The sequence below is a fragment of the Pteropus medius genome, unplaced genomic scaffold (genome assembly GCF_902729225.1).
Source record: "Pteropus medius unplaced genomic scaffold, Ma_sr-lr_union100, whole genome shotgun sequence".
In the NCBI taxonomy this organism is placed as follows: domain Eukaryota; kingdom Metazoa; phylum Chordata; class Mammalia; order Chiroptera; family Pteropodidae; genus Pteropus; species Pteropus medius.
In genome coordinates this window covers 38,323,026-38,336,482 of record NW_024340849.1, presented here as the reverse complement: position 1 = coordinate 38,336,482, position 13,457 = coordinate 38,323,026, and the positions used below count along the sequence as shown (strand labels likewise).

At 47.7% G+C, this 13,457-nt stretch overlaps 1 protein-coding gene across 2 annotated transcripts in view; it reads left to right on the top strand.

The window, feature by feature from the left end:
• CABLES1 (Cdk5 and Abl enzyme substrate 1) overlaps positions 1-6,788 on the top strand; it is a 101,479-nt gene extending 94,691 nt beyond the window's left edge. For both annotated transcript variants that reach the window (XM_039844606.1, XM_039844596.1), the window contains 3 exons: positions 1,138-1,244; positions 2,466-2,673; positions 5,408-6,788. In XM_039844606.1, coding sequence (XP_039700540.1) covers positions 1,138-1,244; positions 2,466-2,673; positions 5,408-5,548 — 456 coding nt within the window. In that variant the 3' untranslated portion in view covers positions 5,549-6,788. The remainder of the gene's footprint in view (positions 1-1,137; positions 1,245-2,465; positions 2,674-5,407) is intronic.
• The last annotated feature ends 6,669 nt before the right edge of the window (positions 6,789-13,457 follow it).

Sequence of the window (13,457 nt, the reverse complement as noted above, 5' to 3'; positions counted from 1 at the left end):
CTCACCTGGTGAGACCCGGCCAGAGACTATTTAATTCAGAATTAACAGGGTAAGGCACAGAGGAGCAGGGAAGACCGGAGTGCCCAGAACGGGCTCAAAGGAGCCTGTCTTTAAGGATGGATGGAATTAGAAAGGGGAAGGGGAGGAGGAGGAAAATTAAGGTTCAAGGGACTATTAATAATAGCTAACATATACATATGATGGAATATTGTTCAGCCTCAAAAAGGAAGGAAATCCTGGCACATGCTACAACATGGATGCACCTTGAGGACATTATACTAAGTGAAATAAGCTATCGCAAAAGGACAGATACTCTACGATTCCATTTGTATGAGGTATCTAGAATAGTCAAATTAAGAGAGACAGAAAGTAGAATGGTGGTTGCCAGGAGGAGCTGAGGGGCGGGAAAGGGAGTTGTTTAATGGGTATAGAATTTCAGTTTTGCAAGATGATGAAAGTCTTAGAGACAGTGGTGATGGTTGACATTAAGTACATGTGAATGTACACTTAAGTTAAAATGGTAAATTTTATGTTACATGTATTTTTCCACAATTAAAAAATAATAATAGCTAACAATTTATTGAGCACTTGCTGTATGCCAAGCACTGCATAGAGCACTTTACTTCTCGCATGGTTCTTGAAATAACCATATGAAGTAGGCACTTACTGTTTTCACTTCACGGATATGGAACCTGAGGTTTGTGGTCATTAAGTCAGTCTCCCACAGCCAGACGACTTGTGATGGTCAAGTGTGGATTGCACCCAGATCTGTGTGAGTCCAAATTACAAGTCCTAAACACTGCACTGCGTGAATTACAGACTGAAACATAGGAGCTAAGAGAGAGACGACCCTCCCTGCCAGGCACTGACCGCTGAAGGTTGAGAGGCGGTGTTTCTAAGTGTCACCTGGTTCTGCTAGAAGCAGGAATTAGGTTTTCCTCTGCTTCCAGGACCCATGGCCTTGTTCAGGCTCCTGGATTCAGCGAGCCCTTGCTGGGCACTCACCTGGCCTCCCCATTGCATGGTAGTGTTAGAAATTGTCAGTAAGTCATAAATTGCACGTTTTATGTGCAATTGGCTTGGAACATCCCAGGACCCTTATTGCAAGGAGTGACCTTGTTGCCTGATCTGTTACAGACCACAGTAATCGACTACGTGAAGCCCTCAGATCTCAAGAAGGACATGAATGAGACCTTCAAGGAGAAGTTTCCTCACATTAAGTTAACACTCAGCAAAATAAGGAGGTATGAACTTTCCCTTCAATCTCCTCTCCCAGGAAGCGTTCAGCTCATGGTTTGTGTGATGGTTCAAGTGAGACATGGGCACAGTCAGCAAAAAGAGGCTCATGCAATGCTGGCTGCCTTGGGCCCCTGTGTGAGAGCTAAAGGAAGCAGGACAGAAGACAGAGCTCTTGACACGAGCTGACGAGGATCTGTGGGGAGGTTTCTTTTGTTGGTCATTTCATACTATCTGTAGTTCACCAGTTCAGTAAGATTTATGTTATTGAAAACTCAGAGAAAATAGGAAACATTTGACTCCCTGTTTTCTCAAATGTAGACAAAACAGAAAAGAGTGGTATCATAGGGTTTGAGATAACTCTTTACCCACAGTTGTCTGCCCTGAAATGATAGCCAAGCTCTATCTTTAAGTAGTCAGCAAAACAGCCAAAGCAAGGTCAGGCCTATGTTTCTCCTATGGCAAATTGGATCGGCTTTGTGGTGACTCATGTCTGCCGGTCAAAGAGTCCAGAGAGGACTGGCCTTGCTGGGCCAGAGAGAAGCTGACTTGTGGTATCTGTGTGCCAGGACAGCAGAATTTCTGTGTATGTAATAATGGAGGCTAAACTCTACACCAACACAATGTTGGAATACGTGCCAACATTTAAGCACACAAATCGGTATCCCCGTACTCATTTGATTCTGCCATGTTCCAAGCCAAAGAGGTCAGAAAAACTTAGTATTTACACTTTGTCCACTTGCTGGGCAGCTTTCCTAAGCACACTGGCCATTGTGCCTTTAGCCTAACCCTTCTTCTGCTGTAGTTAATGAACGTAACTGATATTCTGCAGAGCTGACACCAAGTACTTAATTTATTTCTACATTCGTCTCTCTGGAATGACTGTAGTTCTCCTCATAGTTTCCCTCTGTCACTTTGGACAACTCTCCTAATTTCCAGAGAGGCCCTTGGAGATCCACTAAGGTTCATTGTGGTTATTTGTGTCCCATATCGACGTGGTCTGGACTCTGTAGAACTTCATCAACAGCAAAGAGTCCAAAGCCCTAGCATTGAGTCTGTTCCTCACACATTATGTAACTTTCTCACTCACAAGGACTTAATCCCATTCCACGTCACCTTTCTGGGAATGAGAAAGAGGAAATACTTTCGAGATGAAGTAGTCCTTTTCTTTGGGGTCCCTGAAACTCTCAAGTTCTAATAAGACTTCTCTTCCTCCTGTCTCTCTCTAGTCTGAAGCGAGAGATGCGGAAGCTTGCTCAGGAGGACTGTGGCTTGGAGGAGCCCACAGTGGCCATGGCCTTTGTCTACTTTGAGAAGCTCGCCCTCAAGGGAAAGCTAAACAAACAGAACCGGAAGCTTTGTGCCGGAGCTTGTGTGCTTTTAGCAGCCAAAATTGGAAGTGACCTCAAAAAGCATGAAGTCAAGCATTTAATTGATGTAAGTAGCCCCTGTCCTGACGGCTGGGCTTGTACGTGCTCCAGTCCAGTATTATCCTCACAGCCACCGAAACCACTATATGACAAGAGCAGCGTGACCTGCAGAGCGTCCATCAGACGCATTGGCTCAACAGACCTTGGCTTCCTGCCACCGTGGTTGCCTCCTCTTTGGGGAAAGTTGTGGGTTTGACTAAGTGGTTTCTCCTTTCTCTTAAAGGAGAGCCCCATCCAAGCAAGAAAACACTAATCTCTTTAGATGAATATATGAATGCCTATTTCAAAATATGGTGAAAATTTGAGGTACAGTAAAGCCAACAGATCAGGATACAATCGCCATTGCAGAGATAGTTTGTTATAGTTCCCAAGAGGAGGGGTGTCCTAGCTCAGGCTGCCATAGTAAAATACCAGAGACCGGGCGGCGTAAACAGCGGATATGTATTTGTCACAGTTCCGGAGGCTGGAAGTCAAAGATCAAAGTGCCAGCTACTTCAGGGTCCAATAAGGACCCTCTTCCTGGCTTCTCACTATGCACCCACATGGCACAGAAAGAGCGGGGAGGGGTAGAGAGAGAGAGAGCGTGCCCTCCTCGTTTTCTTCTTATAGGGGTACTAATTACATTACGAGAACTCCTTCCTCATGAGCTCCTATGATCCTAAGCACCTTCCAAAGGCCCCACTTCCTAATATCATCACATTAGGGGTTGAGATGTGAACATGATGGGAGGACACAGACATTCAGTCCATAACAAGGGGCCATGTAGGAAAGTACCGGGGTTGGCCAGGCATCAGAGGGAGATAGAGGAACTGTGGGCAGGAGCCTTTATTTTGGTTTCCACAGGAAGGAATGGGCAAGGCAGGGTGAGCAGACTGGGACTGGCTGGTTTGAATCATATCAGTCGGCTTGGGGCATAGGAGCCGTGCCTGGTTGTCTGGCACATGGCCGTGGGTGATCAGGGCAGACAGATAGTGGCCTGGAGTGTGAGAGCCAATACAGGAGGTGGTTGGTGTGGGCTCTGGATTGGTTGGTTTACATTTGAAAAGCACACCCTCTGGGCACTCTGGGAATTGGCCAACCCTGGGAGGGACAGTCCCTCCAGGGTCAGCAAGGCCCCAGGATGTCCAAGGCTCAGAATATAGAAAATAAAAGTCATAGTTAGTGCAATGCCCCAGATACCTATCTGTGCAGCTGTCTTCAGTGACAAAGGAGAAAAAGCAGAAAGGGAGCTAATGTAGATATGCCCCACGTAAAAAAAGTATTCTTTTTTCATTTTAATTATTTTTAAGTGTATAGTTTAGTGATATTAGGTACATTCATATTGTTTTGCAGCCATCACCATCTATCTCTAGCATTCTTTCATCTTGCAAAACTGAAACTCTGTACTCATTAAACGACTCCCCAGCCCCTAGCAACCACTATTCTACTTTGTGTCTCTATGAATTTGACTATTCTAGGTACCTCATAGAAGTGGACTCATATAGAATTGGTCTTTTTGTATCTGGCTTATTTCACTTAGCATAATGTCTTCAAGGTTCATCCATATTATAGTGTTGTCAGAACTTCCTTTTTAAGGCTGAATAATATTTCACTGTGTATGTATATATATATACCACATTTTGTTTATCCATTCATTCATCAATGAAAGAAAGTATTCTTTAGGCCGGTGCTTTACCGATTTTAAAAAATGGTACAAAATCATCTAGCTTGGAGGTGATCTTTGGATACCAAATCTGAGCTGAGATTCAGAAAGTTTACATAGATATTTGCAGATCTAATGAATCTTTAGAAATAACAAATATTAATAAAATTTTAAGTGATATTATGTTCACTTAATCATAGTTGAATAAAATACCACACAGTAAAAGCTAATAGTATTAATGTAGAATATAATGGTAATGCTTTGACGAACCATTTGCCGTAGCAATTAAGCTAACACAGGACCTCACCCCAGTTATAATCTAAATGTAGTCTCTAACTACCCATTGGTGAGATTAAACCAACAGCTAAGTTTAAGCCAAAGCAGAATGTACTGCAGCAAAAATGAGGCCTTTGCTACCCACCTTTACCATGATTTTTCCCTTTCATTTCTGTCCCAGCAGCCCTTACAGCTGGGTGAACTCGGAGGCAGTGTAGGAGGGGTCCCCCTAGGCCCAGAGCCAAACACCGGCCACTCAGCCCGTTCAGATACACAGGAGTTGTGTGATGTTCTGAAAGCGAGGTGACCTCACCAGGGTCCTCGTGCATAAAATAAAACCAAACACATAGAATCAGCTCACTCGATTCTGAACTTTCCATGTGATTATCGTTGTAGATGATTTGCTATATTTTTAGTCTTACCTCTAAGCCTGAATAACTAGTTGTAACAGTAGAGTTTGAGTCCCAGTTAAGTTTGAATCTCAGCATTGCCATTTATTGCCCGTGTCATTGTGGACAAATTACTTACCCTCGTGAGCCTGTTTTCTCACCTGTAAAATGGATAAAACATCACCTGAAGTCATCAGATGTATGTGAAGCTTCCACAAACTGTGGGTCCTCGGGAAGGTTCGATTCCTTCTCTACCAGGACTGAGGGCAGGAAGTACAGCTGATGCCTCCCTTTTTCCTCCACAGTCTTGCCCACAATGGGTTTCTCTGTAAACACTCCCCGGCTGATGGGCAGAGAGAGAGGTTGCATGTGGAGAAAGCCTAGGATTTTGATTTCAAAGCTAAAACACTTGGTTTTCTTTAATTCCGTTGCAGAAACTGGAAGAGAAGTTCCGGCTGAACAGACGAGAACTGATTGCCTTTGAATTCCCAGTGTTAGTGGCCTTGGAATTTGCCCTTCATTTGCCAGAGCACGAAGTCATGCCCCATTACAGACGCCTGGTCCAGAGCTCCTAGCACAGGCCCCCTAGGAGGGCCAGGGACCACTTCCTCTGAGCTCGGCGGAGCAGCATTCAGTACTGGAAATGCAAAAATAGAACTCAACATACCAGGCTTTTTCCTCTCAACATGTTTTTGTGTAGAAGCAGTACCGGAAACTTTTCAGGGAGTCTTCAGTCTGGCTGGCCGAGATGAAATGAGAGCTGTTTGCTACTCAGGGAGGGAAGAGGACACCCATGCAGAAGACAGCAGAGGCCCTTCCAGCTCTCCACTAGCAAGAGTTCTTAGCTGTCTCCGCCCCAGACCCCAGGCTTCCTCCCGGGCACACGCAGGCCTGGCAAGTGTGGTCCAGGGCCTTCTCTCCAGACCCGCTCACTCAGACTGAGGTTCTAGAGCAGAGTGGGGAAGAGAATTTGCAGAAGTTGGGGGAAAGCTTTTAAAAGATACCCTCACTGTGTCAAAAGAGTGTGCCAATCTATTTTTGTATCAGCTGTTGAAGTGCACTTTCTCTTGGGGCGTGTGCATGAGTAAGTGTGACAGTGTGTGTCAGAGATGTCTCGTCAGCCCTCAACCCGCAAAGCTAGCCACAGACCTCAGCCTGGGGTCATGAGTGGTAATTTCTAGATAATCTCTGGATAACAGTCACTCTCTGTACCAGATTGTCGGACATCCTCTGCCCTCAGAAAATGACATTGTTTCTGTTACTGCTTCTACCACACATAGGACAGAAAAGACAAGTTCTCAGTATTGGATGGGTCTTGTGGAAAGGCGGGGAGTGTGGCGCTCTGTACCTGTCTGCCGTCACACTATGTGCACACACTTAACCTTCGCACTTTTCCCACTGTGGAGATGGCTGGGGTTCTACTCCGTGGTATGTATTCCTGTGCTCTATGTTAGAGTGCATAATAAGCACATTTATTGTGCTATATATATATAAAGTGTTTTATAAATATCCAGAATAAGGGTAAGACACATGATTGGTGTTTTGAGGCTTTTGACAGCTGGGACAAACTGCATCTTGAGCTGAGGTTGTGTCCATCGATAGAGGCAGTGACTCCTATCACCACCATGTACCCAGGTCTGTTAATGCAGAATTTCAACTGTGACTTGTACTAACTGCTGCGACAACCTGTACTGAGGCTCGTGACCACGCCATCACCTCATAGCCGTAAGAGATAAGCACCCACTGCGGTTCACCTGACTGAAGAAAGCCCTTGGCCATGTAAAAAGAATTAAAATATTTTATTGTTTCTATATACATGTATGTGTATGTTTCGACACGTGCATTACCCCTTGCCCTGCATTAAGGATTCCTTTGCTGCCATCCCCACTTCAGATTTCACACACAGATTTGGAGCTTCTCACATCACCCCAGAGAAAGAGCAAGGGGGAAACTGAGCATATTTAGCTTTAGTTAGCAGAACTCGAAAGAATCTGACAGTCACACAGGATAGAGAGTTTCAAGGAGCTGCTGGGGAAAGAGCAAACAGGGTATTCGCCTTCTTTATAGTTGCAGATTTAGCTGAGTTTAGTCCTAAATATTGTGCTAACAAATTTCCTTAGCTGGATTCAGTTTAAGACAATGGTTTTGTTGGGGGCTATGATGAATGTGATCTCTTTGGCTAGATCATCTAATGTTTAAGGGCACACCAACTGTTCATGAGGGAAATTTGGAAAGGAAGCACAAAGTGCTCAAAGCATCTCTGTCACCTTAAATACAATGTGCCCTTGACCTTCCTCTCTTGGTGTCTGTTACTTGCAGCTCTCTGATGAGCCACCCCAGTTCTCAACCCAGTCAGTGCCCTGGTGAGTGCCCTGGTGAGTAGAAATCCTTTCTGGGAAGCAGGGCCACTGACATGTAGAAACTGCCCGCAGAGCTCCTTACCTTTAACCTGCCTTGCGTCCCCTGCCAGCCTCAGGGGATTGTCCGGTGGATGACATGTGCCACTAGCCCAGACCTAGGGAGAGTACCCTGCATCCTTCTTGTGTCTTAATATCAAGCTAATATTCTTGAATTTGGGACAGTTCGGTTTTGTCATTTACAAAATGGATATAAGTTGTTGGTCCATTTAAAAAAAAAAGACTCTTTAAATTTAAAACTATTTTGGCCTGTGGATTTGTTGAGTGGGGAATTTTATTGGTTTTAATTTGGTTGCGGGGGGAGGGTACAGTGGCTGAGGGTGAAAGATTTTTGTCAAGAGATTTCCTTTGGCTTGTCCATAACATGAGCTTTCTGAAGGGAAAGAAGGCTGAGATGGGGTGAGGTCTGAGGGCAAAGCCCGCTGCCAGAGCTGCTCAGCAATGATGTGTCTCAAACACTTCTCTAGCCTTGGGCTAATGGCAGGGGAGGCAGGGAGGCAGCCTGCGCCTGTGTGGAGAGAAGGAGGCCACTCCACAGACTGTTCTAGAAGACCCTGAGGCTCTGCTCTTCTATACTTCACCACAGAGGACAGGTTCAAGGCCCTTTGCAAGCCCTACTCTCTCTTAGGCCTGCCCCAAAACCTCTCCAGCTCTCCCCACGTACAAATGTCTGTGGGAAAGCCCTGCCCAGCCACATGCTCTGCAGGACAGCACTGGCCACTTTGCTTGACTTGATTTCCCCAGACTGGCCCGGGGTATCCTGGACTCCTGTCCTCTAGTCAGCCTTGACTATTAAGTCAGGTAAGAGATGGGAAAAAACAAGCAAACAAGTGCCACCTGCCCTTTTCTGGAGCAGGCCCGCTGTGCGCCCTGCCTGGAAGGGGTCTGGTCTACCTGCCCGTGGGGCCTGAGCTTATGCCAGCCCACTGACACTCCTTTTTCCCTAGTCAAACCTATATCAAAGCAGGAAATCCATACCAAATGCAAAGCTGTTCGTTTTTCTTGATTTTTTGTTGTCCTCTCCCAGCAGGCCCATCTTCAGGCTGTCCCTTACTCCACATAAATTACCCTATACCACAGGCCCTGCCTTGCTGATGTGAGAGCAAGGGACATTGGATGTCCCTTCCTCTCTTCCTTGTTACTCTGCCCTATCCCCTGCTGAATTCCTTTTCTTAGACATATCCAGTTCAGTGTCTAACAGCCAGCCCTCTCCCTGCACCTCCATAACTCATCAGAACCTGAAGTCTTTCCATCCTTCCACCCCCTACCCTACAATCTGCATGTGTGGGGGAGGGAGAGACAGAAGAACAAAGCAAATTTGAGCCAGGTAATTTTGTGACCTGTTAATTGTGTTATCTGTTCAATGATGGAAGAAGTCTTTCAAAGGAAGAAGGGGTTTGTGGGCTCATCTCTCTGAGGCATGGCCTCAGTTCATGGCCCAGGAGCTATCAAAGTTGTTTATTTGAGGACAGTGCTGGCCAGGTCACAGCAGGACTGGTAGGAGATTGCTGAGGGCCGGAGAAAGAAGGAAACATTAAGTCTGAATCTGGAGTCACATATCATCAACACCAACTTAAAAGGTGGCTTCTGGTAGCACAACTGCAAGGTAAAAAAAAACTGTAAAAGAAGAAAACGATAGATAGGTGAAGTCCCTCTTACTACCAAAGGAACTCAATACGGAATGCAAGAGTGCTCGCTCAGAGGGCCCCCACCCTGTAAAGAACCGTTCAAATTTCCAGATATTCCAAAAAGTCTGCAAACACGACTGGCTGAACCACGAAGAGATGCCTGGCAAGGTGGTGCTTGCCTCTACCACCTCCCACGAACGTATCAAGAAAGGATGAGAAACCAAGATCACGTGCTCCTTGAAAGAGTGGTGGGGATGGCTTTGCTACAATGAACCTGACCCTGAAGCAGGGCACTGCCGGTGTCCAGGGCCCCTCCCTGCCCGCTGGGCATTCGTTCCCCCAGAGCCTCGGAGTTCTCTGGAGTCTTTATGAGGGGCTTCTGAACAGGAACTGATTACAACTGATGACCAAACAGAAAACTCAATGGTCCAGTAGGGAAGCTGATGGTATCCACTGCCAGAGCCACTCACTATAAATTATTGTTTTTAAACCCAGTCTTAAGAAAAAGGAAGCAGATCCCCTTTGAGGCATATCTGGAAGTCCCTGGTGACACCTACATATTGTTTTATGAGATCCTAAGTCAGATATAAAGTTTTTCCTAAGGCGGCTGACTTTTCCCACAAAACTGATTTTTATTTTTATCTGCAAAATAAAAACAAGACACAAATGGAAGAGATTACTCTCCCCTCTCCTTTCTTGTACATTCTGGAGAGAGTAGCAGAAGCAGTTTGCAAGGCGAGCCAGGGGGCAAGAGAATTTTCTGGGAAGAGCATGCAGCCAGAAGCAGGAGGGCCCAGAACAAAAGGGATGAATTTCAGCAGCAGCCCTGGGGGGGGCCCAGAGGCAGTGACCCTCGGAGAGGGGCAGAGAGGGAAGGAAGGGCCTCAAGAGAGGAGCCAACAGACCCTGTGACCTCAGCCAGTCACTGGAGGGCGCTCACCTATGAAAGAGATCTTATTATCTCCTGTCAGAGGGGTTCTGGAGGATCCCATGAGGTGGTACAGTAAACGGCTGTAGGAGTTCAGTAAATGAAAACAATTACTGTTGCTTCCCACTGAACTTAGCTGAGTTAGCAAAAAATAAGTTTAAAAACCCTGCTTTATAGAAGAAGCTATTGGAGCACAGATATGGCATCTAGGACTAAATGAGGAAGATACAATAATTCATTTGGATTCCCAGGGTCTAGGCACCCCAGGGCCACGCAGCCATGACTGCCTGGGGTGCCCAGTTGGGGTGCTGGGAGGTGGGCTGGAATTCAGCCCTAGCCTCATTCACCAAGTCATGCTGTGGCATAAGCCTGGAGGAAGGGACACCTTCCTAACTGTTCTACTCAGAATGCACAGTGTTCTCCCCAGCAGTTTGAGAAAGGCATGCCTGCTCCTAATTTTTCCAGGTGGCAGGAGAGAGGAGGGGTAGAGGGAATGCTTAGTCCCTTTATGAGCCCAATGAGATGAGCACCCCACCCCCCTGTCCCAAGGAGCAGCAGGCCTCTGGAGCCCTGGGTGACCCTTCAGAGGACGACCAGGCCATGTTATGTATGTCCAGGGATGCATAGGGTGTGAGAGTTTCCTAGAAATCTTGAGAAATGAAACAGGTGCTATTCAGGGTGAGCAGGGAGGGGTTGTCAGGAGCTGCCATTCTAGAGGCAGAAAGAACCCCACTGCCCTGGGCCACTGCTGCAGAGAAGAGGGTGCCAGAGAGGCCAGAGCAAGCGGGGTATGAGCGAAAGGGGTGAGGATTCAGGGACCCAGCTGCTCTAACCATCTCTACCTGGTGGAGGCCGGGCAGGTGGTCACCTCTTGGAAGGGGTCAAAGCAAGGTTTTTGGAGAGACCCATGAACACCTGGGAGTCATATTTCACATTGACCTCCAGGGACCCTTTCCAGCCCCTCTCTCTCTCTCCCTCATGAAGTTACTTTCGAGCAGGCTAAACTGTTGAGGAAAGACAAGGTCACAAGGGGCGTGAAGCCAGCTCTTCACCTGCGGAACTTCACACAGTGGGTGGCATAGCTGGACTGATACACCTGGGTCTCAGTGCTGGCCTTTCCATTGCCCCAGTCTTCACATTTCCAACAGAAGGGCCTTCTTGTCAATGAAACCCCTGAAATGAGCGGGAGTTGCACTTGGCCTCTGGAACACTTGCATCCGAAGTTCCCAGCCGTGCCCAACAGCCTGGCCCTAGCTGAATGGACTGCATCGGCCCTGGGCTGCAGAGCGTGGGGTGGGAGGTTGGAAAATGCTGAGGCTGCCTGTGCTTGGCCCACAGTGGAGCCCTAGATACGGAGTTGTTTGTGGTATCAGGAGACTCAAGTGAGATGATAAGGAAGTATCTTTCCACAGAGAACCGCCTAGTGTCCTGATTCCACTTCCTGCTCCCAGGCAGTTCCTTAGGTTGCAGCTGGTAGTCTCCTCCTGATTCCTGTGGTATTTCACTCATTTACTCACACCCGACCCAGCCCCAGGTAGTCGCCATGGCTCCCTAGAGGCGCCGCTCCATTCTTCTCCCCACTGCCGGACAGATGGAGGTGCTGGCTGTGGTTTAAGGACCCAGGAGCTGGGAGAGGTAGCAAACGGACTCTGGGTGCTTTGCTGCTGCCTTTAACCCAAATTACCCCCAAATGCTGAATCCAGGAGCTCAATGGGGAGATTATGAGGCCCCTGTGGCCTCAAGGCTTCTTCCCAGGTAACATGAAGCTGGGCTACCATCACCAAGTGGGAGTTCCATTCCCAGCAGCACTCACCTGGACCGCTGTCCTCACTAGTGGCCCTTGGAGGGTCCCCTTAGTGTGGCGCCCTGCCAAGCAGAGATGCCCGTTGGCGTCTCCGTTCCAGAGGTTTCCCATGGACAGGGGCGGGGAGTGTTGAGGAAGTTGGGCCGGGCTGTCCTGCCTGCAGAGCATTCTGACAAACGGCCTGGAGGGTAGGAGCCGCTGACCCTCGGCCCTACAGCTGCGTCTGTACAGAGCCTGGCATTAGTCTCTCAGGAAGTCAGACAAAGACGCCCAAACCACCACCTAAAGATGTTTAAATCAGAATCCAGGTGGAAAATGCTGCTGGCTCCCTCGAGGCTCACCCTGAGGAACCCGGGCAGTCTGTGAAAAGAGATGTGGCCCCACATGTTAACTAGTCCGACTCAACCACTATTCTTCGCCACCGTCCACAGCTGGAGAAAAGAAGGGCTAGTTTCTCCCCTTGCCTCTCTCCTGCTGTCCTGCACACCACTTAGGACAGGCTGAGTATGACAGGTGAATTCCAGTGTAGTCCCAGTTTGCTGGGGCTGCCACCATTGAGAGGGAAAGGTCATGTTCCTGAGACGGCGGGAGGAGCTGGAGTCAAAATGAGCAAAAGTACAGGGCTTAGTGTTAAGTGGGACAGGAGGTACTCCCCGCCTGTAAAAAGGAGGGGGTTGACGGGCCCATGTGGCAGGTGCCTATGGATGAGACTGGGGCCATAAAAGGGTTCTCATCTGACGGCTTCGATTTTCCTTTTAAGTAAGAGGCAAGGTGCCTCTAAATGGGAGAGGGAAGGGCAAAAAAGGGGAAAAGGTTTTGAAGGGAGTGAAAGTGTTTGGAATAGTTGTGGAGCCAGCAAGAGTGAACCAGAGTGAACCAGCCGCTTGAGGTTGGTGTGTATGAATGTAATTGCCCTGTTCTGTGACCTCCTCCGAACAAAGGAATGAGGACTTCTGGGGCGACTGCATGTTTCACACCCACTTGGATATGTAAGTGCCAATAGATTTTAAAGTCAGTTTACCACATTGTCACACTGCATTTACTCAGACGCTCCAAGTGTCCTGCCGCAGAAAGCCAGCCACTATGGAAATCCACCTGGATGGTGATAGCATATCAGCAGTAATGTCTACAGCTTATTATGTGCTGAGTTCTGGGCTAAGCACCATACATACATTTATGGTCTACATACATATACATATGTACATACACAGATGGTGAATATATATATAACTTTTTCCTATTTATTGCTACAGACTTACGACAGGTTTAAATTACCTTTCCCATCTTAAAGATGGGAGGACTGGGGCTCAGCAGAGTTCCTCACCTCCAGCCCACAACCACGTGCCCAGGCTTTGCTGACCTCAGAGGCAGCGTGGACTTGCTTGAGCAAGGGAGCTGGGAAAGACCACAATAAAAAGGGAGGTAGGGAATTCTTGATAATAAAGAATCAGTTTTGCCACTTAATAAAAACAAATTCCATGCCCTAGGACAAGGTGGAATTTACTATCTGGTGCCCCCACCGAGGGAAAAAGTGATCAAAGGCAACCCAAGGGTTCTCGTGGGTGGCACACACCTGAAAAGTGACAATCCTTCCCCCTTCCTGACACTTTCCCTTCTCCTCACCCACTTCCCCCCGCCCCCTTGAGTATTCACAGTGTCTGAAGCCTCTTGAGGCAAACTCCCCACCTCGCGGGCCACTGCTGCCCC